The sequence below is a fragment of the Carassius carassius genome, chromosome 41 (assembly GCF_963082965.1).
Source record: "Carassius carassius chromosome 41, fCarCar2.1, whole genome shotgun sequence".
Classification (NCBI taxonomy): domain Eukaryota; kingdom Metazoa; phylum Chordata; class Actinopteri; order Cypriniformes; family Cyprinidae; genus Carassius; species Carassius carassius.
The window spans coordinates 7,990,667-8,016,492 of NC_081795.1; the positions used below are offsets into that span (position 1 = coordinate 7,990,667).

The following is a 25,826-nucleotide window of genomic DNA, read 5'->3' on the forward strand; positions in this document are numbered from 1 at the left end:
GTCACAAACCTAAAGCTACAGTAACACGTGCTAATTTGTTTCCTCCACAAATTGTATATTTTTTACCTGTACAGAGATTTGTTGAGGCCTGTTTTTGTTGAGTGTATATAATGTGTTTGTATAAATATATATATGTAGCTTCAGTTTTTTTTTCCCATGCTTCTCATAAATCATTTATTAATGCTTGTATTGAAAGTCTGCTCTGTACAAGGTCTTTGCTCTTGTGTGATGGTGATTTTTTTTGTAGAGGAATGACACAAAAGTTTGCTTTGAAGAGAAACTGCCAGCCAGTTGAATGAGATTTTACTTAACCAGCAGTAAAACTGATGCCACATCCTTGATTTCTCATTTCAAACAAATTGCCACCAACTTCCACTTGCTGTACCTGCTATGAAATATGGCACTTTTACCCAGCCTCAGACATTCCCTATTCCTAACCATTATCTCGCTACCTAACTCCTAATCAAACTTCAGTCTGTTAACACTTTGACATTCAACATTCATGTGCGTTTTAACAGAGAGGTTTTGTGGCGTTGATTTCTTTGGTCATGTCTCACCTACCTCTCATTTTTGAGGAACTGGTTTATTGGATATCCTGGAACAAAGTGACATGATTCGGTCATTTGAAACCATTTGAATGGTATCAATTATGAATGTGAGAATCCAAATGTGGCATATTCATCTGGTCATGCAGTCAAACGGTCTTGGCAATAAAATGTGTTACAAAAGCTGATGCCAAAGATCCCCTTGGGTTCTTATTGATGTGATTCGCACAGTCCGTTCTCTCTTACACTCATTTATGGCTAAAACTTGAACGTCTTTATATGTCTGTTTTTCTGCTTGGGTGTATGAATAATGCTGATGTTCAGCAGATTAGGTTTTCTTTCGATTCTAATAAAGTAGAGGCACTTCAGTGCTCCAACCAAATTTGTAGCAGTTGCAGTTCTTTGTAATACGGTGGTAGTTGTTTTTCAATCATTAATGAATATTATAGAGATGCTTGGAAACTGGTTAATTTGTCCAACAGACAGAATACCTAATGCTGTACTCAACAGGAGCAAGTGAATTTGACAACAGAAGACCTTTTATGAGATTGTACTTTTTTTCTCTCTCTCTCTCCTCCAGTTGGTGGGGTTTTTGTTTTTATGATTGTTGTTGAAATAAAGTATTTTAAATCATTTTGTTGTCTTGAAGCAGTTTTTAACCATTTTTATTTAACCATTCATATTTAATATTAATATAGGCCCATGTATAATTTAATAATGTTACTTATGTTAGATCTGTTTTTGAAAAAATGCGCCATGGCTGTATTAATTTTGATCATAAATACTAAAAATATGAAATGCTACAATTTAAAAAGTAACTTTTCTTTTTTTAAAATAAGTTTAAAATGTAACTTATTCCTGTGATGGCAAAGCTGAATTTTCAGCAGCCATTATTCCAGTCTTAAATGTCACATGATCCTTCGGAAATCTTTTCTAATACACTGATTTGGTGAAATATTTCTCATTATCAATTTTGAAAACTGCTGTGCTACATGATATTTTTGTGGAAACATAACATTTTTGTCAGAATTCTTTGATTAATTGAAAGGTCAAAAAGACATTTAATTTTGTAACAAATGTCTTTCCGTTGCTATTTTAATCAATTTAATAAATCTTGCGTGGAGATGGATAGAATATAAAAAATTTCAAAAAAGCAGCAAGTTCTTGGTAGCGCTTCAGTCAGTGGGGCACTGACCCAGAGGTGACTGTACAAACAAGAATCACTGTGAGATTTTACAGCTGTGCTAATCTTCCCAGGCCCTTCATGACAAACAAGTGGCTCCTCGAGAATCCTTATCCTTTCAACATTCAGCCCTATAGCAACTTAAAACAGCTCGAGTTAAATATTCAATGATCACTTTGGTCTCATATTCATTCAAATGTTTTTTTTCCCCCTCCATAAATAATTTGACTATGTTCTGTTTTTGTTTTTTGAGGTTAAATTCCAGAGTGTGGAAACTTACTGAGCAGCTTGAGTCTTTTAGACTCTGTCCAAAAGGCTTGAAAGGTCATTATCGGGTTTATTATTGACTAGCAGGGGTAATGCTATCAGGTTAAATATTAAGACCTACTGCCAATAAAACTAACTTCAAATAGACAAAATCATTACTGCAGGAGGAATAAACCAGTGCATGTTTCACACTTAAGTCACTATGGCCTGGAATATGAAGCCAGATCGATTCGAAAACTTCCTTGTGTTTATCTGCTTGCTTTGTATGTCGCAACCTCTCTAGAGTGACTCAACTTCCAGATGTTTCTAAAGCCTAAGCATACAGAAGACAAAGACCGGTTAAGCGAGATATATTAAGGTTACGGTGGTTATTTCGATGGGCTTGAGAAGGAAATATTTTGCAATATGTGTGTGCTAAAGTTGTCAGAAGTTTACAAGAAAAAAGAAATATATGATTGGTGCCACAGAACATTGAATCCATGCAATTGAAAATTAAGCAGTCCAACGAAAGCACAGTGTGGACAGATACAGTCAATTCTACATCCTGCGATTAAAGAATGGTCAGCTGCACTGGTCTGGTTGGCTATTTATAACCTTAAAGTGTAAAATGAGCAGATGGATTTAGGGTTATGACACTACATCTGCAATAGCACAGGTCTGCAGAACTGCAAATCATTTAGACAGCTTGTGCATCATCAATTCAAAACGTACGCCTATTTAGTTATTGTTGTAAGATACCATTTTCACATGACTGTCCCTTTTATTTGTTTATATGTTATGCTCACCCTATCTGATCTTTCAAAGGGTACTGTATGCAGCTATCAGATTGTGAGCAGAAAATAAACCTGTCTTAACATTGCCATGTAAGTAAAGTTAACAAGCAACATTCCGTCATCCAATACATAAATTAATTATTTTTAAAAGAAATCACATGACGGCCTGGTTTTTAGTTTTAATTCTTTATTTATTTTGTGATCGAGACATTTTAATATAATTCCATATCCATTTCCAGGCTGCGTGTGCCATCATTACCATTCTGTCCAGCTGGCTTCAGTTCAGTTGCTCATGTGCGTCTCAGACTGTGAGTGAAATAACAGTGAGCGCGCTATCTAGCTGTCGTATTAAGACTTGCATGAAATGAATTCATTATATATATATATATATATGCGCATATATAATGTAACGTAGGCTGTGTAATGTAATGTCAAACTATTGATAATTAATTATTCTGAATTCTTGGAAATAGTTATTAGAAAGAAAGACCACAATACATTTAAGATTCTGTAGAAAACATGGCGTCTACAATTGAGAAAAGTGCTGTAAACTTTTTTTTTATGTATTTTTATTTTTTTGACCTTCCTTCAATTGTCCCAACTTCCTGTGAACTAAATACTTTCCTGACTGTGAATCACTTCCTGTCGTGATGTTCTGCGTAGATCGTGTGAGATGTGAGGGGAAACCTAACTTTCTGGAACACAGATCTGAAACTTTAACAGTGACAAACTTTAACATCGACACTAGGGCAGTTTAATGTTACAACAAGTGACTAGTTGCAGAGAGGGAATTTTTTTTTATTATAAATTTACTATCTTCTTTTTCCAGCAGGTGGCACTATTTGCTCACTCCTATTCATTTAATCATACTCATATTCAGGATTAACATCCAAATGGAAGTGAAAGTGATTTTAAACAACATCATTTGTCATTTTTTTGTCTTTTCTTCTTCTTTTTTTTTAGTAGATTTAAAACCCCATTATTTGTTTAAAAGCATATTTACGATTCACACTTCACACCTTGTGAATATACTTCCATAATGCTGCTAAGTTATTAAGCAGATGGTTATCAATTCACAGCTGATAACAGCATTTGCAGTCTGCAATAGTTTATATATCTTGCCAGTAATATGCAGCACCATATTTGAACAACTGCTTATAGCAGTATATTGCCCGGTGTGTGAATGTGTTGGCTGATACAGAGAAAAGCCTCATGGAGTGAGTGTATGTTTAAGTCTTTCCATCTCTTCTTTCTCTGTTAAGACTAACCTGATCTGCAGTTTCATTACTTAGAGGATACTGGTGCGGATGACTATAGGTTTAGAACACTGACTCGGCAGCATTTCAACTGGCCGCAGAACCATCAAGCTCCTGTCATACATGTGATGTGGACATTTTTTCTGATTGTTGTGAGCCAAAATACAAACTGGTTAAAGTTTTTCCTTTCAATTCAGTTGGTTAAAAGTGGCTTGCCTCGACTTCCTCATGGGGAAAGACAATTTGCAGTTGCTCTTCTCTGGCTTCAGTCCTCTTTACTGTTCATTTTGAAATGATGTCTCCTTGGCAAGCTCTGGAGGAGAGGGGATTTTTCCCATGGGAAAGTGTGTGCCTGATACAGCAAGTTGGTGCTGTAATATTTCTTCATGTCTTTCTGTTGCAGCACTTTGCCACAAACACTTTCATTAACTCTGAACAGCAAAAGTGCTGTTTATTTACACAATCATATATAATTATTGAATTACCATAGTACTTTGACATTAAGGGAACCCAGCAAATCATAACTCAGTGGAAAGTCTAAAAAAAGTATTTTCTCATCTGAGTGGGCAGAGAGCAGTACTTGTGAACAGTCATGCATGCATACACACTCAACATGTTTTTCCAGCCCTTATACAAAGTGTGCCTCTGATGACATAATGGGAAGTGTATTGCTGAACCAACAAGAGCAGATATATGACAAGACAAGTTCCACCAAAGGGTTGTAAAATTGTAATTTATTGATACTGATCATAAAGTTAGTGTTCTGGAAAAATTCAATTATTTATGTTAAGTTACATACAAATTTAAGGTGATTTCAGGTAAAAATAGGCCATAGGGTAAAATGTAGTATCAGAGTTCTGATTCCACCCAATGCAAATTGTACAATAGTCCTCGAAATGTAACAGTTCGTTTGATTGGTCCGAATTTGGTGGTGGGCGGGAAAAATCTAAATTTGATGTTGTTTGGGTGGGAAAAACTTAAAATAAGTGCACTAATATGCTTTTTACAACTTTTCACTTTTTTCCACCTTGTTTCATTTACCAATTTACCCTATCTGATCTTTCAAAGGGTACTGTATGCAGCTATCAGATTGTGAGCAGAAAATAAACCTGTCTTAACATTGCCATGTAAGTAAAGTTAACAAGCAACATTCCGTCATCCAATACATAAATTAATTATTTTTAAAAGAAATCACATGACGGCCTGGTTTTTAGTTTTAATTCTTTATTTATTTTGTGATCGAGAGATGTTGTTTGTGTGGGAAAAACTTAAAATAAGTGCACTTACAAGAGATGTTGTTTGGGTGGGAAAAACTTAAAATAAGTGCACTAATATGCTTTTTACAACTTTTCACTTTTTTCCACCTTGTTTCATTTACCAATTTATCTAAAACTTGTGAGAACATAACTAGTTAACCATATTCAATACTGTACAATATAAATTATACGTATAGCCTACTTATTAACATATAAGCATAAATTATCACTGAAAAAAATTATCACATAAAAAAATCTGAATACTACATGTGACTGTATTGCAACTTTTTAAACATTTTTATGGTTTACTGTTCTTCTTCTTATTATTATTTTATTTTTTTCGTGGATTCAACATATTGTCAGTGTAAACGCAACTTTCCATACACCTTGAGTCAAGGACAAATTTCCCCTAGGGGACAATAAAGTGTATTCAATTTTATTTAATTTACTCTACCCAACTAATAATAATAATGTTTGATTTTTTAAAGCGCTTTTAAAACACATATAAACAACTTTTCTTTTAAGTCAAAAATTTAACAACAACATTTAAAAAAAATCCATTAACGTTACGTAAATGATGCTCAAACGGTCCGATGCGCGTGTAAACAAAACTTCATTTCCCACACTGCAACGCATCAAACGCTAAGTCACTTCAAACAGCTGACTGAGGGTGAGACCTAAGCGAGCGCTTCTCAAAGGGTTTCACGGGATACACATACAACGTTTGAGGCGGAACAAGCTGACAACGCGTCCTGTCTGGTTGTCAAACCAGTCCACGAGTATGTTTGAAGAGTATGCTAGCAGAACGCATTTGGAGTAAGACTGGCACCTCCGTTTAGTCTACATTCATTGACAAACATGACTTTGGACTAGTGTTTTCTGTAGTTCGAGCACATGCCCCTAAAGCCGTGCCAATGCCGAGGAATGGATACTAGTGTCTCTGGCAAAGTTGGAAACATGGTCGCAAGTGATGAGGAGCATTTGGGCGCGAGCGATGGCAGTAATGCAGGGATGGACGCGCTCCACCAGTGCGAACTCATCCAGAATCTGATCGAGATCTCCATCTCTAGTCTGAAAGGGCTCCGGACCAAGTGCGCCGCATCTAACGACCTGACCCAACACGAGATACGCGCTTTGGAGGTAAGTGTTTTGTGTGGGTTTTTTTAATGCCTGTGTGTACTTGGATAACAAGCTACAGGGTATCTAGACAATGTTCATGCCAGGTTGCAGGTTAAGTGAAATAAGTACCATGAAATTTGTGCGATCCAGTTTTAGACAGTGAATGATTCTAGTTCTTGATATGCCAAAATGATGATGTTTGCTTTGTAGATGCATCTTCAAGTCATCATTCATTTTATTGTCTATTAACATATTGACACAAAATGTCATGGAAACCCCCTCTTAGTTGACATTACTTCCTGGATCTTGAGGTAGTTGTTTAGGGTGCAACTGTCTACCCCCTCCTGATGTCAAGTTTTACTTGTGTAATGTTGTGCATTGCTCGGTAGAAAAGTTTTGCACTTGGAATGAAATGAACAGCATTTAAAAAAATATCATGGAACAGGTTGCTCTTTTATTGGCACCACCATGTTAAGATCACATGACCAGCTGTGTCATGAAAATAATGTTTACTTTATATGGTGCTTTCAGCCATAAACAGACATACAACAACCACTTTTTGTAATTCTTTTACAGATTTTTTTTTAAATGAAGGCGAAAATGCTTTAATTTTTTTAATTATTTTTATAATCATTAGGAATGGGCAATAACACTTATTTTGTTTTCGATACGATACCGATACTTTTAAAAGACAGTAACGTCGATATTGATACAATACGATACTTCTAAACTGAACTTTTAAATGATGAAAGGTATTAGATTATTAAATTACTAAGAGTAAAATGGGTAATGATATCCACTTAAATTTATATTTAAAATGCATTTTAACATTTAATACGCCTTAATTGCAACTTAAGTTATATTTTAATTTACACATGGTTAACTGGGCCTGCCAGTTAAAGGATGTTTCGTGCATATGCAATCTTTTCATTCTGACCGTGCATGATTTATGCTAACATTACAGAATAAAACATGATCAATATAAACTTTAAATGTTGAATTTAAATCCATGTAAATGCACAAACTGTAGGCTACAATTTCAGTTTGTTTATTGTGAAATAACTTAGACATGTATGTTTTTTCTGTCCTATGATAAGCATTGTTCTGTGCTGCTGTTCCCAAAAGCATCAATGCTTTCTTTTGGTATAATTTTGGAAAATGCAGCTCTGTTTGAAAGGACTGTCAGCAGTGAGTGAATGCTCTCTGTGATTGATTGGTTCAGTCTTGCAGCATTTTTTCAGATGAGCAGGAAAATAGTTTGATTCACTTACATAGGTTATTTGTCCAATTCAATGCATATTTTACGCATTATCATTATTTCTGTTTTGTTAAACTAACTGGTAAATAAAAATCCTTAGTATCGATATTTAACTTGGTATCGATATGTTGATATTTCAGGATCGGTAGGCCCATCCCTAATACTCATTCTCATGATAATCACTGTGTATTGTAGATGAGCAAACTAGTCAACGTCCTGTAGGTGTTTTAAAACTATATGTTCCATGTCAAACAACCTGTTTTCTTAGTTTAGTTCTGCAAACAAGAGGAGCATATGTCAGAAGAGAGTTAGTGCTACTTTTAACCATACGCAGGTATTTTGCAACAGTGGTTAACCCCTCCCACAAAAATGAACTGAAATCCCAAGTTGGTCAAACCTTTTTGAACAGCGTGACATTTAATATTGTTATGGTTGTATTTAATAAAACACCATCAATTTGTGGCTTTTCTGTGAAGATGAAATTAAGGTCAAGCACCTTCTTCTCTGAATCAAAACATGGCTTTCATGTTCGCAGTTTCCAAACACTCACTTTTAAATAATCAAGATGGGCTTGAGGCTTCGTTAAATAAACTGTTATACTTGAATAATTTTCATGACGCTAGTTCTCTCAGACCCAGGTAATTGTGACATCGTGGTTTGTCTGGTGCTTGTTTTGCCGATACTTATCTACTGGTTGTGTACATCTTAGGGAGGCGCTTTATTATTTCTTATGATGAAATTCAGAAATAACACTTGCTCAAGTCAGGTCATGTGAAGTTTTCTTTTTTTTGATCACTTTCTATATTATCAGCCAAGTGCAAGAAAAATAATAAAATACATGTCCTTTGAAACCACAGCAATGTTAACTTAATATAACATAGTATGATAATGTGTGGTGGCCCTAGGCCACATAGTGAACTGTAATTACAAGAAAAATGCAATAAATAGTCAGCAATATGCCTATGTGTCCAGAGTACTATATAAAAGTAAGTTAAAACAAAGTGCAGAAAAGGCAGATAGACTTGAATTGCAAGATGTGAACATAGAGTCTAGTGCTCATAAAAAGACTGTAATGTGGCAAGTATTGTGCTGAGGTAGAACAATAACAAGCAGAGTCAGGATTATGGTATACATTTCTGCATTGAGTGGGGTTGGACAGTCCATTTGAGGATTGTCAGAGCTATTTGATAGTCTAGTGGTTTTGGAAGTTTCCTCCAGATGGTAGGGGTATAAAAAATAGGCTTGCCGCAATAGACGGTGTCGACGGTGTAACCGGTTTAAAGCCGCGACACCAGTTACATCACTTTCCCCCCTGAAGGTGAAACTGTCCCCACCGTCATTTAGATTTTTTTTTTAAGCATTCGTTTTTTCTTAAAATTAAAATTACAGTCCATGCACCCCGTGAGAGAAGAGAGAGAACAAAATGAGGAAGCCCACGTCGAGCCGCGGCCCAAAAAAAAAAAAAAACTCTGCACGCACTGTTAATAAATGCCAATTTATAGAATTATTTTAAATATATATATATATAGTAGCTACTGACTTGTCGTTTATGTAGGCTATAAGTTCATTTTGAAAGTTTTTCTTTTACATTGGTTTCTTATTTATATGGTTTTATCTTATTTAAACTTTGTGTAATTTATTTAGGCCTATTTTATTTTCTTATTCGTTTTAAAAACGTTCTTATATTGGCTGGGCAATAAACGATCTATGGTTCTAATTTGTTTGGTTCCACAGTTTTCCGATTTTCCGATTTTTCAGCCTCTGCATGGTGGTATTTTTATTCGTTATGTTAATAAAAGGTCTGTAGTTAATATCAGTGAGTTTTTTTTACATTTGTCCATTCAAGCAATTGACACCGAATTGCCAATTGCAGCTAATTCAAAAGTAAAAGTATAATGTGTACGCATTTATAAGCTACTTAAAAGAGAGGAAGCGAAGAAAAGAGCCCCCACCCCCCCCCCCCCCCACCCCCCCACGGTGATACCGGTATTACGGGTGTTGTCACACGTCGATAAATGATTTAACAAATTTTTACGAAATTTCCCTCACCGTGGCAACCCTAGTATGAAACCAACAAGAGATGGACTGATAATGTTGCTATCAAGTCTTTCTTTTTATCATTGATAGCTGAAAATTTGGTTCCAGTGATGAGCTGAGCCATTTTCACTATCCACAGCAGAGCTCTTTTGTCTAAAGCAGAGCAGTCAACATACCAGACAGTGATCCAGCAGGTAACACAGGTACTCTCTATGACACACCTGAAGAAGCCATCACGTTTTCATTGGCTGTCTTAAGTCTCATCTGGAAGAATGGTACTGTCAGGTTAAGGATGAGGTGTTCAGGGTGTTCATGTCATTATTAAGGTGCACATCTTTGTCTGAACTCTCTAATCATGTCATTTTGTGATTGTTTTCTTTTCACCTGACTTTGAGCTGTCTTACCTTTTCCCTGTAGGCTGTCTTGTTGATATCAACTTATATAATTGCTTTGATCTTCAATGACAGTCTCGGTTCAGCAAGGTGGGTATTGCGGTGGACTCCGTACACAACTCCCGGTGACACCGGTGTTGAGAAAGGTTGCCTTTGAAGTCAAGGAACAGCCAGTGGCCTTGGCTCTTTTGATACCTGTAGAGAGGTAGGTTCAGTTGAAGAGCTGTAGCCATCAAAAGCTTTCAGTGGATAGTGCCACTCAAAGGGCAGCTTGACATCCCAAGGGCCAGCTCAGAGTGAGGGGGATGGTGGCCTGGCAACCTGAGTCCCTGGCTGCAGCATCCGGGAGGTGGCACGGGATTCCCTACCTGCTCAATTCATGGACCTACAAGGATAAAATTTGCATACCCACTGAGGAGACCAATCTCCTGTGGTTATCAAAATGTGCCCAGAGAGAACAAACACAGTCCTTTTGGAAAGTTTCAGTCATACTGTTTTTACAGTCCTACTCCCGGAGAGCCACTTTTCTGTTGAGTACACTTGTCCATTGTCCAGGTTAGCTTCAACGTTAATCTAAAATACCTAAAAAATCGAGCCAGAGTCTTCAGGATCACCTGAAAGTTACAGGCCAGTTTGTTTGATTTGGTTTGGAGTTAATCTATTCAGGACAACTTTCCCCAGCACTCTTAAAGGTTTCTAGTAATCCTAAAGTTCTAGAGTTTAACCAAAACAGTTGAGCAGGACTTTTTTTGCTACTTATGGACATACTTGAATAAAGACCTTTTCAGTGCGATGCGAATCGCAGACGAATGGTGCTTTCACACCAAAGATAACAAGAAGGATCCGCCATCTTCTCTTATCCGGAATACTCTTATTCCGTGTTTGTTTACACTGGTTTTTGAAACAGCGCCACCACTCTTGCCTTTTTGTGCAACATCAGCCGCTCCGGTCATGTGATCCTAGCTCAAATCTTATTGGATGGCCCATGTTTTAGCTTTGCGAAATTGAGAAGATCCGTCAGACTGGTTCGAAAAAAAAAAACAATAGCACTTTCGCTGCGCAAATTTTCACGGTCTATGTGGAAAGGCCTTTCCCCAGCACTCAAAGCAAAGCACAGAGTGATGGTGCGAAATGGCAATTATCGTTTAGATTCTTGTCAGTAAATCTCACAGAATTCCTGTGGATGAACTGGCTGTCTCTCTGTGCTTGTTCTCGAGAAGTGGAGACAATTCAGACATTGAAGGAATGACTGTGGTTGGCAGCTGAGAATCTCTGGTTAGTGGCTTGTCTTCTCTGGCCATTGGAATGATTGCTGTGTGTTTGTGCTATTATGGCTGTTCCTATATTTAGCAAGTATGTTCCCTACACATTCATGTGATTAGTGAGCAAGATTCCTCAATCCGATGGAAGTTTGCGAAAGTGAATATGACTACAATCTCATAATGCTGCAACTACACTAAACACTTTTGTGTAGACAGAGGGCATCCATCAAAGGGCTGAGGAACAAAAGTGGTGGAAAGTTCAGGCAATGCGTTCCTCCCTCTTTTTGCTTGAACAATAAGCCTGAATTGCAGGCTGAATTGCATTAGGAGTAGGGTTACATCAAGCACTCAGAATAAACTGTGTAGACTGTGTGTCTATGGATATTGGAGAAGACAAGCAGTTTGCAAAATGAAATCTCTTTTATCTGTTTCAATGGGGGAACAAAGGAAAATCCTTTGGTTTTAGTTTGATCTAGTGAGGGGAATAGAGGCAGACCTGGACACTAGCAGATGTCCAACAACCATGTGTTACACAATTACTTAACAAATGGGTGTTACGTTTCTGTCCGGGAGTAGACCCACACTCTCATATTTCATATTCATATTGACAACGATTTAGTCTAGAGGTCACCAAGTCGTTGTACTAAAAGGTGTTGCTGCTTAATCAGTTGTATCAGGAAGTGGATCACCCCAGGCAGACCTCCCACTGGTAGTTACCAACTTTTATTGAAAACGCACAACTTCACACAAAGTCACACTGTCTTTGTCTTTCAGTGCTGACATCTGGCTATAACTAAATGTTCTCCACAGGCTCAGTACAGACCTGGCCACAACCACTCTGTGGCCTGAGTCTGTCGGTGTGCAAGACTGTGTTCTCAGAAGAAAATCATGCTTCTGTTAAAAATGTGTAGATGCAAGTTTTTTTATTGCTCAGGAAGTGCTGTGTATTGAAGTCACATTTCCTACCTGAGTTGTGTTTTGGGATTTCCTGTGGATGGGCATAGCTGATCTAACAGAGAATGTACAAAAACTTAGTATCCTCCAAAAATCCACCAGTTTGATATAATTGCATGCAAGTTTTGTGACAATTATGCTCAAATTCAAATTACCTTAAATATCTGTAGTCTGAGAACTTTTGGTCTTGTAATGATGCCCCTAGGGTAATCTTTGTTAAATTAGTTACCAGGAATTGAGCAGTATGATGGTTAAAATTCTTGTAATTTGTGGTCTACGATAACACAAGTTTTACCAATGCACACTTGACGTTGCTGGGTATTTGGTGCTGTCCCATCATGCTGCTGTGACCTAACTCTTGATGAAGAGGTCTCCCCCATCTGAAGGCAAAGTGGGAGAAAAAGGGGGGCGCTAGGGAAGTCGTGGCCTAATGGTTAGAGAGTCGGACTGGCAATCGAAAGGTTGTGAGTTCGAGTCTCAGGCTGGCAGGAATTGTAGGTGGGGGGAGTGCATGTACAGTTCTCTCTCCACCTTCAATACCACGACTTAGGTGCCCTTGAGCAAGGTACCGAACCCCCAACTGCTCCCCAGGCGCCGCAGCATAAATGGCTGCCCACTGCTCCGGGTGTGTGTTCACAGTGTGTTAGGGCTGTCAACGAATATTCTAAATTCGAATATGTATTCGAATAGTTTAAAAAAAACGAATTTCGAAGGTGAAAATTAATATTCGAATAAAAAAAAAATGTGGAAAAAAAGGCCCGCGGTAGTAGAGGCGTGGTTGTCTGCTTTGCGAGTGGGCGCGCTAGCGCGCCTGAGGGTTCAGGGACAGGTCACAGCCTCACAGGAGTCGCACATTCGACAACTAGCAACATGAGGTCACATCTCAAAAATGTGCACCCAAATGAGCATGGCATAATGTGTGGAACTCCAGCTAAACAGTCACGTCTTGACACTTAACGTTACTTTGCATCGCCCGCCACAAGCTCTTTGTCTGCAACACGACAAGAGGCCATAACGGATAAAATAATTTCATTCATTTTAAGGACATGAGACCGATCAGTATCACGGATGGGGCACGCTTCGGGGAGTTCTGTCAAGCAATGGATCCGAGGTTTGATTATGTATCGTTTCATGTCAACGAAAAGTTCCATGTTTACCACAGCACAGCTCGCTCGGAGCATTCAATGTCAGTTCTATATGCTGTAAAACTTCAATTAATATTAATAATATTTGTTTCAATCACTGAATGAAGCCTGCTATATTTGGGACAACAGTCACGACCTCAAATTGCTTGCACAAAAATTTGTTTGTTCATTTAAACCATTATGCGCAGAGAACGTGAGGGTGAGAGAGCGTGAGGTCTGCAGTATTGGCCATTAGTTGATTTCCTTGTTTTTGTTCAGGTAATACGTTGTCATATATGTTTTAACTTAAATAGACTATCTATACAATTACTTATGTCTCTTTTTTATTATTTTTGTCTGTTATTGACGTAATGCGCGTCATTGACAACATGCGCAACCAGATGTTCAAATAGTTCGAATATTCGTGTATTTTTTTGAGGGAATATTCGAACGTCAATTTTGAGCAATTTTGACAGCCCTACAGTGTGTGTGTGTTCACTGCTCTGTGTGTGTGCACTTCGGATGGATTAATTGCAGAGCACAAATTCTGAGTATGGGTCACCATACTTGGCTGAATGTCATGTCACTTTCACTTTTTCACTTTCACTTAATGTGTCATCTGTGTAAATTAGGAGAACAATTCCAGCAACTTCTCCAGCTTTCTGTAAATCGATGTCTCTTAGAAATCCACTGCCGATCAGAAAACATTATAATTGATAGCTCACCCAAAAATGAAAATCCTGTCATCATTAACTCAACTGTTATATTGTTCCAAATCTATTTGACAGTATTTCTAAGAACATTTCACTTTATTTATTTTTGTTGTTTATTTTTTTGTAATCAAGTTCAATGGGGATTAAACAACATTGAGATCGCAACTTTTCAAATATCTTAATTTGTGTTATAAAGAAGAAAGTCAAACCGGTTTGGAACAATGTATCTTTAAGTGCTCTTGGTTAAAACATAGCATTAACCTATTCTGTCCTGTGGTCAATTTAAAAGTTTATCTAAAATGGTTTAACCTGGAAAGTACACTGACTCATGACACAAATATCTATTAGCTGATTTCCTTTTAAATTACTACCTGCAACAACCTTTTTGACAAGATATCTTGAGTACAGGTATGTGGTATATAGCAAAATCATTAAATTTGCTGTGGACGGGAAGAAGGATTGCCACACTTTTGGATGTGATAAAACCTATTGATGACACAGTCTTGTCTTCAGCTCCAGGGCAGTGGCAATCTTAAGTAGTTGAGTGATATTACTGGATAATGCTTTTTCATGTAAAAGACCTAAATTGTCTGAAGAGATCTGGGAAAAACGCATTTTGAAGAATCACAACTCCCTAGCGTCTCAGTTTTGGTTTCTGGGAAATGCGAGTCTTTGCTTGGTATAGCATGAGTTCTCATCAAAGGCTTTTTAAGGTTCATTTGCACTTTGTTTCTATGGATGGAAAGTTAACACATCACTGCAAGGCCCATTAAATGCGGTGGAGCATAGGCCTCTCAACCGGCTAATGTTTGTTCATATCAGGAAATCCCCATGTGGTTTTTCTACAGCTTTATCTTTCTTTTTCTCCCTCTTTCTCTTCTGTTGTGTCTTATGCCCCACGAACCATTGCGCTTTATTGTCTAGTGCTGAACATTTTATTCTTTGTGTGTGTGTGTGTGTGTGTGTGTGTGTGTGCGTGTGTGCTTGACTTGCCTTTATTAGCAACTTTTCACTCAGGGGTTTTCTATTAAAAAAATCATTGAGTATAACAAATTGTAATCCTTAACTGATTCCAAATTACATGACAAAAATTTTAGTTTGTCACGTAATCCATTATATTACGCATTTTAAGTAATATAATCAGACTACTTTTAGATTACTTCTAGATCACTTTTGACCTATTTCGTTTATCATAAAAGGATTATCTGGTACTATACTAAAAAAATACAAAGAGAAAAAAAATATATTTCATTTGTTGCTATTAACAACATGAAGTACATTAATCTGGGGTTGGGAAGGAACTGCAGGGGGGTTATGAGTTTAATGAAAAGCTAATAATAAAAATGTTAAATAAAGATAATCATTTTAAAATCAATAAAAAAATAATTATTATATTATATTTGTTTTCCTGCATGTCATGTGACCATAGCAAACATCAGAGAACTGTGAACATGCAAATGTGGTATTTAATTAAGATATTTATTTGAAAATATCAGGGGTACTTGATCTAGTGTCTTTCACATAATTATATTATGTGAAAGAGTCAGATGTCAGATGACAAAAAAATGTGAATGTGAATTTGTGCGTTTTCATGTGTTTAAAAGACAAAAGCCTTCTAAAGACTTATTAATGTTAAAATCCAGTGGTCAAATGCTGTTTAGCCACCTGACTCATCTAATTATGAATGTCCACAAAATTGGAAGACTTTCTGAATGTAAATATGCAGTAGGCTATTTCATAAAGGAAAGTTTAAAAGATGAAATTGTGTAAATATATAATCATGTAATCCATAAAAAAGTAGCTATAGTCTGATTACAAGTTATTGTTTCTTTTATATAATTTAATTTTATTACAATACTTAATTTTTAGAATCTGATTACATAATCCAGATTACATGTAATCAGTTACAACCCAGTGCAAATTATTTAATGGCTCGATTGCCATGTGCCACATTCAACTGAAATAATATTGCATATATAATAGCATGCATTATCCCATATGCTTTTATGTTATTGTCAGAAACATTAGGAGCAGGTTTGCTTGTATTGGTGACACAGTGTGTAACAGGGTCCACGCCACTCCACTACAGTCTACAGTTACCTTATCTGGTACAACTGTGATGCTTCTTGTGCAAACCTTTTTATGCATGTTGTATTTGATGAAATCATCTGAAGTTTTAGATTTTCAGTGCATGCCTACACAAAACAAAGTAGATGTGGAAATAACATTATCTAATCTTGACTTTCTCCATGCACACTCATACCAGGAACACTCTTCTTCCTGAAACAGTTGCAGCACCATTTTACCAGGAACCGTATTGATGAAATCTTGATTGCCAATGTACTCTCTTTTATGTAGTAACAGACACCATCTCCCCTTATGAATTGTGTCTGTTAATTCTCTAATATGAAGCTCATTTTGCATCTAAGAGGACGGGTGCTTTTAAATGTCACAGAAGATTCTCAAACTATCCATCTCTGGTCTCACGCAAACACTTTAATTAAGCAGGTCCCCCCGGCCGGTACTCAAGCTGCCCCTTGAGGGGTGTAACGGAGATGGCAGATGAGGGGAGAGATAGTCATTGAATACAGGTGCACTCTTGCACATTGTGCCAGGCTATGTCTGGTGCAAGCTAACACCCTGTTGTCTTCGAGGTTCGCTCGTGGCCGACCGATGCATCAAATCAGCATCAAATGGGGGCATTTTCAGAGAGTGCCTAGAGAAAAGAGCCAGCACAGCTTCTCAGACTGCTATAGACCTCCTGAAACTTTAATGATATGCTGCTCTTGTTCTCTTTTGAAGACTGCACTACATACTGTGTTGGTGGTTTTGCCTGGGTGAGGTGATAATACGCTCATACATAAAGCCATGCACTGCTGTCTTGTCTCTCAGTAGAATTAACAGCTGCGCTATTCCTGATTGCTGTGATATGAATGGAGAGAGCTAATCAAGTGCACAGGTGGCAGGTTGCTGGGCTACAGGTTTAGGCGAATTTGCCACTGTGACCTACAAAATCTCTTGTAGACAAAAGAGTGTATTTCTCTGTAGTGATCTCTATATGGAGCACGAGTTTTGATAAAAATGATGATGTGCAACAATGTGTGAAATCCAGAAATAGTTTGAATTAATCTTGCACTCTGGTGGTTTGCATAAACGACTGGTGCTACTACTGTTCCTGCTCGACAACACCTTCTGTCCTGATGCATTCTGACTGTCTTTCTATGAAAGAAATGTGATTTTTTATTTAATTTTTGTGCAAATATGTTTTACTTGCTGAAAAAAAAAATGGCATGTTCAGTTTTTTTTAGAGGGGGTATAGACAAGAATCCCCCCCCCCCCACACATGCATTTTGATCACATTCTGTTGCTTTACAGCCTGCGATGAAGACAGACACAGTTTTTATTTATCCAGCTGTATTTACTCAGTGCACCTTATAACATCCAAGTGAAAGATATAACACCAAGTTATCAGAAAAAATATACATAATAATAATAATAATAATAAAAACACTGAATCACTGAGTTGGAAAAAGGATCTCTGGGGATAAAGTTGTGGACAGGCACAAGTCAGGAGATGGATACAATTTTTTTAAGGCATTATCAATGCCTAGAAGCACAGTGAAGTCTTTTATTAAGAAGTGGAAGGTTTTTGGTACATCAAAGACCCTCCCTGGATCAAGACGTCACTCTAAACTGTATGAAAGAGCCAGCAGGAAACTGGTCAGAGAGGGGACCAAGATGCCTACAGCAACTCCGAAGCAGTTACAGGAATTTATGACAAAGAGTGGTCATTGTGTGTGTGACAACAATATCACAAATTCTCCACAAATGTGGTTTGTATGGGAGGGTTGCAAAAAAAAGCCATTTCTCAAGAAAGGTCACATGCAGTCACCAACGGTGATACTTTACTTTACTTTACTTTACTTTACTGTGATACTTTTTTTTATGGCTCTTTGATGAATATAAACAAAATAAATAGAGCAAAATGAATTTATTTGAATACCCCTATCTAGAATCTAGATATAGATAGTAGTAATATAACTACTATCTATATCTACAACTATAATAATATATTATGTATATATATATATATATATATATATATATATATATGTATGTGTGTGTGTGTCTGTAACTATATCTATTAGTTAACGGTACACGTATTCATACTGAAAATTTTTGGTACAGGCCTTTCAGACAACAACATTATTTTAACCACTTTTAATTGGAACTCCATTGGAAACTTCCAGGTTTATATATTGTTACTTTTGATATGAAACGAAGTCTAATCTGTCAAACTGTGTCCTTTTTTTCCAGAAAATTTAAGCAATAAATTATGTTTTGGCACTCTTTGATGTGGTTGTTAACCTCAGTTCAAGCGGTAGTGTGGAGCGCGAGTGAGGGCGATCATCCATTCTTCTTTAATAGTAGTTTAAATGTGAAATAAACATGAATGAACATCTCATGCCTCATGTAATAGCTCAATCATTGTTTCAACCTGGGAAAGACGGCAATAAAACAGCTTGTAAACAAAATGTCATGTAATGTTTCTTTTACCCCAGGCAAGTCATCAGCGTCCACCTCTCATTAGTGCGCTATAAATGAAGTGCAAAGAAGAGAATTTTGTGAAATATAGACTATACACTCATTATATTTTACTTTACCTGTTAGTGATGCCTTAATTATTTAATGTTTAAAAAAATCTGTTATGAAACAAGTTATGAGAGGCACTGTGTAAATGAATATATTTCAACAACAAACTGAATTTTAGAAACTGCATTTTGTGCAATGTTTGCATTTTTTTTTTTAAGTTGAGTGTTGCTTGTTTTATATATGTAAGTATATATAAGTAATTAAATTTAAGTTTGGGCTCTGTTGTTAACTGTAATCTTATAGTAGGCCTAATGTAAAAGGGCTCACTATAGTTTAGAGCATAAGCGGAGGTAGATTTAAATTATTAAGAAATTTTTTATGATGACTGAGTTTAAAGAGAGCAATTTGTTAAGTAAAAAAAAATAATAAAACCAAATATATATATATATATATATATATATATATTATATTATATTATATATATGTATGTATATACATATATATATATATATATATATATATAATTATATATATATATAATATTATATATATATTATATATTTTATATATATATATACATATATATATATATAATATAATATAATATATATATATATATATATATATATATATATATATATAATCAAGACCGAGGTACGTACCGAACCGTCATGTTTGTGTACAGTTACACCCCTAATATCTACATATTCAAACAAAGGTGAGTGCCACTGTTTCCACTTCATGAAGTTTGTTGTAATAAAGTGAATTAACTTAAACACCAAACCTCTTATGGAACCAGGTCTTTTACCTATTTTTACCTAAAGTAACTTTTTTTATTTCTGAGCAATCTTCACAGCTTTCACTCTTTATGAGCACAGTTGCAGCTGTGGTTGTCTCAGAGCTGTTTGAACATGTACCTATAGAGGCAGGTGTGTGGTGGTTTCTGTTAACCTGCGGACGGCATTATCTCGCTGCTCCATGATGTCACATGGGACTCTGGCTGCAGCTGTCAAGTGTGTTCCAGCCAGGGTTCCCATAGTGTCGGAACAGACACCCCGTGAGAAAGAGTCCAGACTCCCTTGCCATGATAACCAGTGTCTATTTATAGACAGCACTGTTTATTGCAGTGGGAGCATTACGGTAACAAAGGGAAGTAACGTCTGAAACATCTTTGTCCTGTGGGCAATTTAGGTTAATAGTTTTATATTTTTAACCCAATGCCAGTCTAGTGATGGATAGAAAATGAAGGATGGATGCACTGGCTGGTACTTGAACTGAAAAAGAGAGTGTGGTGTGTTTGTTTACAGTGTTTGTTTGCACTGTATTCGGTTGTTTCACTGACAACACACACACACACAACACACTATTTCCTCGCCAACCGCTTACAATGAAGTCACACATGGGGATTTCCTTTGCTCTGTTCTCACTTTGCATTCTGTGTGCGACACTTTCTTGTGGACAGGAAGGTTTCAAGAAAAATGCTTGTGCTGAATTATCAACATGCTTGTCCCTCATTGGTGTACTGATTTCAGACTTCTGTGGCATCTGACTGGGGACTTTGAAACAGCTCTTTTTCTCTGAAGTGCTCTGAAACATGCCAGGAAAATAGTTTGAATTTTTTTTTGACATTTGTGTCTAATGTCATCCAGTTTTTTCTCAAATTATCTTAATCTAAAAAGAGCTTCATGCCAAGTTAATAAGACGTTAGTTTCTCTCTCCTTTTTTTTTAAGGTATAACAACTAATCAGAGGATAAATGGTGTTAATTTAAAAAGCAAACAGATGACTCAGTAAATTGTCTCTCAAAGCTGTTGTTACATCAGTCTAAGAAGTCTTTGTGTGTGTGATCGCCATCTACAGGTGAAGCTGGTGAAGTACATCAGTAAACAATTCGAGTGGAAGCAGAGTGTTCCAGAGAGTGACAGACCGCTGGCGCTGGACTCTTATCCACAACTCACAGGCTGGCTCTACACCATCAACCTCAGGCCAGAGCTAATAGAGGTACATATATGTGTTTGTAATTACTCTATTTTCTGAGAGTCTCTGTGGCATTTCAGTCCTCTGTGGATTCACAAACCTGATCCCACTCCAAAGCCAAGAATGTGCAGCGTCAACCACTGTGTCAAAAACTGTCCCGTCATTCTATTTTTAGACTCCAGATGGAGTCTCTCTCTCTCTCTCTCCCTCCCTCCCTCCCTCCCTCTCTCTCTCTCTCTCTCTCTCTCCCTCCCTCCCTCCCTCTCTCTCTCTCTCTCTCTCCGTCTCTCTCTCTCTCTCTCTCTCCCTCCCTCCCCACCACCCCATTCTGTCATATCCAAAAGCTGAGCAGAATAGCACCACATTCATGACTGCCTGGCAAATGTGCAGATTTGTTTGTCCTCATTAGACATGCACAAGGAAATAAACAACATATGCAAGACTGAGAAACAAAACTAGACATAGAAACTATTTATCCCAGTGGGGACAGAAGGGGTCATGCCTCTGATAAGGTGACTGCTTTACTTTGGTTACTGCGATAGGACAGCATGATTTTTGTGTGTTTTTTATTATGTCTCCTCTAGTTTTTCTCTCTCTTTTTTCCCAAAATACTTGCCTTGTCATTGTATATTCACAAAAGACCAGCTTTGTCTGTCAGCTTCAGCCTGTGGCCTGGTGATGACATCAGTGATGACCCAATACAGTACCAAAATTGTACAAACTTAAAACAAAAATGTCTTTAAAAGCAAATACTAATTTTAATATTAATTATTAAATCAAGAATTAAAAAAATTAAAGAAATAAAGTAATTAACAATATAAAACATATTGTGGTCTTCGTAATTTTTATTTTTTATGTAGTCTGGATAATTTTTTTTTTTTTTTTTGCTACTTATGTGTTTTATACTGATGTATGATAAGCCTAATTATTTGACATAAATATACAGTTTTGTTTGTTTATATTTTTACTTATTTTATATCTTACTTTCATTTTGCATTGTTTATACCTATAACATGAAATCCAATTTTGAGTCGTGATCCAACACTTGACAATCCCTGCCCTAACTCAATACGTTTATCTGAATGTATCACACCAGGCTGCTATAGTGTGATTCACAGAGCAGTAATGCATGCATGTGGCAGGACAGAGAGGACAGCTGGGAATCCAGTTCCCCCACAGTATAATGGGATAGTGCTTTCTCAGAAAAAGCAGAGGAATGCTGTTTCTCCTGTGGGCAGAGAAGATGACACTGGGGCCTGTGTGAATTCATTTGCATGATAAGACAGTTTAGGGAAGATGTTTTGCATACGCGTGTCTCATGGTTTCTGGTGCATCTACAGAACTACAAGGAAACACCTCTGCTGTCTTCTTATTGCTAATGCTTTGTGTGTATTTCTTTACATTACAGTTAGAGAACTATCAAGGGTGACTGATGCTATCCATGTCTGCTAAAAAGTACCCTTAATATCTGAATCTGATCATGTTTAATCATGCTGATTTCATGCCATCTAGGTCACAACTAAAATGTCTGAACGTCATTGCATTACAAAATGCAAGATATCAAACACAAGTAGCATCTGTAAGCAAATGATACTATCACTTGTTTAAGAACTCATTTCTCTCTTTTTTCTTTTAAATCACGTTATCTAAATGTGCTTTTTAGTGTTTGTATGAAGTGTGTTTATGCTATTATTAACTAAAGCTAAAAAAAACATTTTTAACTTCAATGAAGCTGAAATATATTAAAAATGTTAAATAATTTTAACTAAATAAACAGAAATGTTTCCTTGGCAAATGACTAAAATAAGTTATTTTGGAAAATTTACTAACTGGAAATAAATACAAGTTAAAACTGAACTAAAATACTACTAAGATAAAAGTAATTAGATTCAATACATTTCCAGTGTTTTTTTTAATGGGAAAAAGTGGTTATTTCAGCCACAGTAGCACAACTTAATTATCAGAAGGTCAATTTCTCCCAGAAAAAAAATAATAATAATAAAGTTGTGACTTATGTGACAAATTTGTATTTTAATAAATAAGTAAAAAATACAAATTTGTCTCATAAAATTCACAACTTTATTTTAAAAATTGCAACTAAACTTGATAGCCGTGAATTTTCAGCTTCAACATTGTTTTTAATGAGAAACAGTGTTCTTTCTGACAATTTCAACACTTTTGCCCAAAAAATCTAAACCTTTAAAACTGACTTGCCATGCTATAAACTAGTTATACAATGTTTTCTTACTTTTATTCTTTATTATAAAAAAAACTTTATTCTAGTTTTGCACTCCTAAAATGCTAAATTGATGTAAAACAGATTAAACATCTCACGACTCTTTCTGATCCAAGACACAATTCTGATCCAATCTTGTTCTTGTGTAAAGGCCCCAGAAACAATTCTGATAGTGGTCAGATGAACTTGAAACCAACTTTATTATACCGGGTTTCCTTAATACATATAATACAATCTTTCTGGCAGCCCACTGACTAGTAGACTTGAAAAATATGCCGTTTTGCACATCTTTACTGTCAGCTCCACAACCACTAACTGAGCAGACATTACTGATACCACACAAATTCCACTGCTCTACAAAAATACATTTATGAGAATATTAATGGAGCAGGATGTCTTTTGACTGTGTGACTGTGAGAGAGAGATTAATTAGGGTTAGGCTGACCTAAGTCCTTCTTTGACCTGTCACCATGCATTTTGTGCATGAGTGCTCATCCCAGGGCCAAAAGAGAGGCCACATCAGAGGAACAAAGGAGAGCGAGAGAGCGGGTACAGCACAGGAAACAGAGGTTTGGGTGAGATTGCATTCGTCAAAGACTCTTCTTCTTTCTATCTATTTCTCTTTATCTTTGCCTTAAGGAAGGCCTCCAGTAGATCCACAGTATTTGACCCACAAAAAATATGACTCACACAACCACTCCTGCCTGTGCCCTTTAGACTTACTCTATAACACACGTTGGCATGTTGTGGACTGCCTAAACTCAAATGCTCCAAACCCTGGTTGATTTAAATTGAGCATTATATTCGGTAAGCGACTCACAGTCCATCACCGCTACAAAATACAGGATACAAAATACAAAATTAACAGGAACCAACTGAAAAAAACAACACAAAATTGGATGGTGGGTCATGGTTGTTGCTGCACTCTCCCTCTTATTGAGCAATGGGAAACCCCATCACCGTCGCAGCTGGGAACATCAGGGAATGAGTCACAATATACAAAATAATTCAAGTGTAAAGACAACTTGTGACATCAGTTACTCACTGACTCTCACAGACAGTAGATATGCATATAATGGATCAGTGTTATTTAGCATTATTTATAGGCTACACTATTCTAGTTGCCATTCATATTTTCAATTAGCTTTAATTTATATATTTTCAACTTTCATTTTAATTCTAGTTTAATGGTGTTTAAGTGCAATTTTTCTTTTCTAAATGAAAAAAAAACTATAATAATTTGTTGACATTACCATGAAAGTTGTTCAATTGTCACATTCATGCATTTTGGCCTCTGATTTGACAAATTGACCAATCTGACCCATCCTATGAGAAGGGATGTTGATCTGATCACAGGAAACCAAATGCCTCTATCGGTGACCGTATGCTTTTAGGAGGAGTGTCCAGAGCTGTGGAGAGACTTCCCAGGCATGTTAACAGGAAGGAAAGAGGGATAGAGGGGAGGGACAGTGAGGAAAGGGAGGAGGGACGGGACGAGTAGGAGGGGAAGTTTGGGTTGGAAGGGAGCAGCTCTCACAGCGTGACTGACTTGAGACTTTGAGAAGAGACTTTGGTTTGTTGTTTCTGGGATATGAGATTTAGTAAAGGACAACTTCAGTGGACAATCTCTCATGGTACAGTAAACTTGACTGCTTTATATTTAAGAGGCTGATTTTAAGACTTTCTCAGCTGTGTTTTGTTTTTGATGTTTTTGCTGGTTTCCTGCCTGCACGCAAGCCTCTGTGGTAATAGAAAGTCTGCAAACAGAATTACCAATGGTAGATATCTGCTAATGCTGTTTGAATACATCAGGCTCATGTCAAGAGGCTTGCAGACTCATGAGCTTGTGAGGAAATTCCTTGTTTTCCTTTTGTTTGAGATACTTATCAAGTTGAAATTCCCCTGAAGCAGCTTGGTGATTTTGATCTATTTATTTCATCTGTAAGCACCCACTTTCACACTTTTTTCTTTTTGATTGTAGATTCATGTGACGCTTTACTGCCAGACCAGCAGAAACTGTCACTGATAACGACTTCTCTTGAAGAATTGTTTTTTAGGGGAGTTCACCTGGGTGATTTTAATTGAGGTGGGTGGGAGTTTGTGAGTGTTTGTTTGGGTGGAAGCATCACTCCCTGTGTTACGTCAGCTGATAAACTCCGGTAGAAGGCATGTTCAGACATCACCTCGGTATCGGTATGTGTCATTTCACCTGCTCTCTGCCCCAGCTTGTCTGTTTTAACACAGCAATTCATGTACTTATTAACTTGGATGTATAAGTCGTATAGATCAACCAGAGGTGCATTTTACACCCTCATTATGCATTCTGTTATGTTTTCTGAATGACAGAAGAGAGAATAAACATTAATATGTCCATTAGTTAATTATTTATTCATGTTACTGTATGTTTGTGTAGAGAATATGCTTACTGGTTTGATTTAGACTCGGCTTAAGTTCATATTGGTTTTGTGTTCTTCCAGGTTTAAGCTTAATGAGGGGATGATGTTGTAGTATTTGTTGAGAAGAAATCTGTGCTCTTAATTCTGATCTCTGACTCTTGTTCAAAAAGGAAGTCTCCATGAGGATGCTGGGAGATTTCCATTCCCGGCCCCCAGTGTCATTTAGAAGGCTTTTAACTTGTTTATCATATGGTGAAATACACACACCCACTTCATACAAACACAGTTACGTGTGTAAATTGGGGATATACCTTGTTTTTGTTTTTAAGTATCACTTTTGGTTTTATTTTATTTTTATTTATTTTTTACAAATCAATATTTAGTACAGACAAACAAACGTACTTTTCTTATGGTATCCTAATTTTAACGGCAATATATGGTTCAATTTCAGAGATACTGGGATCTCTATACAGTAACAACCCTGAT

At 36.8% G+C, this 25,826-nt stretch overlaps 1 protein-coding gene across 2 annotated transcripts in view; it reads left to right on the plus strand.

The window, feature by feature from the left end:
- Positions 1-5,954: 5,954 nt before the first annotated feature.
- Positions 5,955-25,826, plus strand: part of LOC132123555 (kinase suppressor of Ras 1-like) — a 33,568-nt gene continuing 13,696 nt past the window's right edge. The window contains exons 1-2 of one of the 2 annotated variants that reach the window (XM_059534247.1): positions 5,955-6,420; positions 20,592-20,732. In XM_059534247.1, the coding sequence (XP_059390230.1) occupies positions 6,175-6,420; positions 20,592-20,732 (387 nt within the window). In that variant the 5' untranslated portion in view covers positions 5,955-6,174. Of the gene's footprint in view, positions 6,421-20,591; positions 20,733-24,446; positions 24,579-25,826 lie in introns of those variants that run through there. The other variant, XM_059534248.1, reaches the window with a different exon arrangement.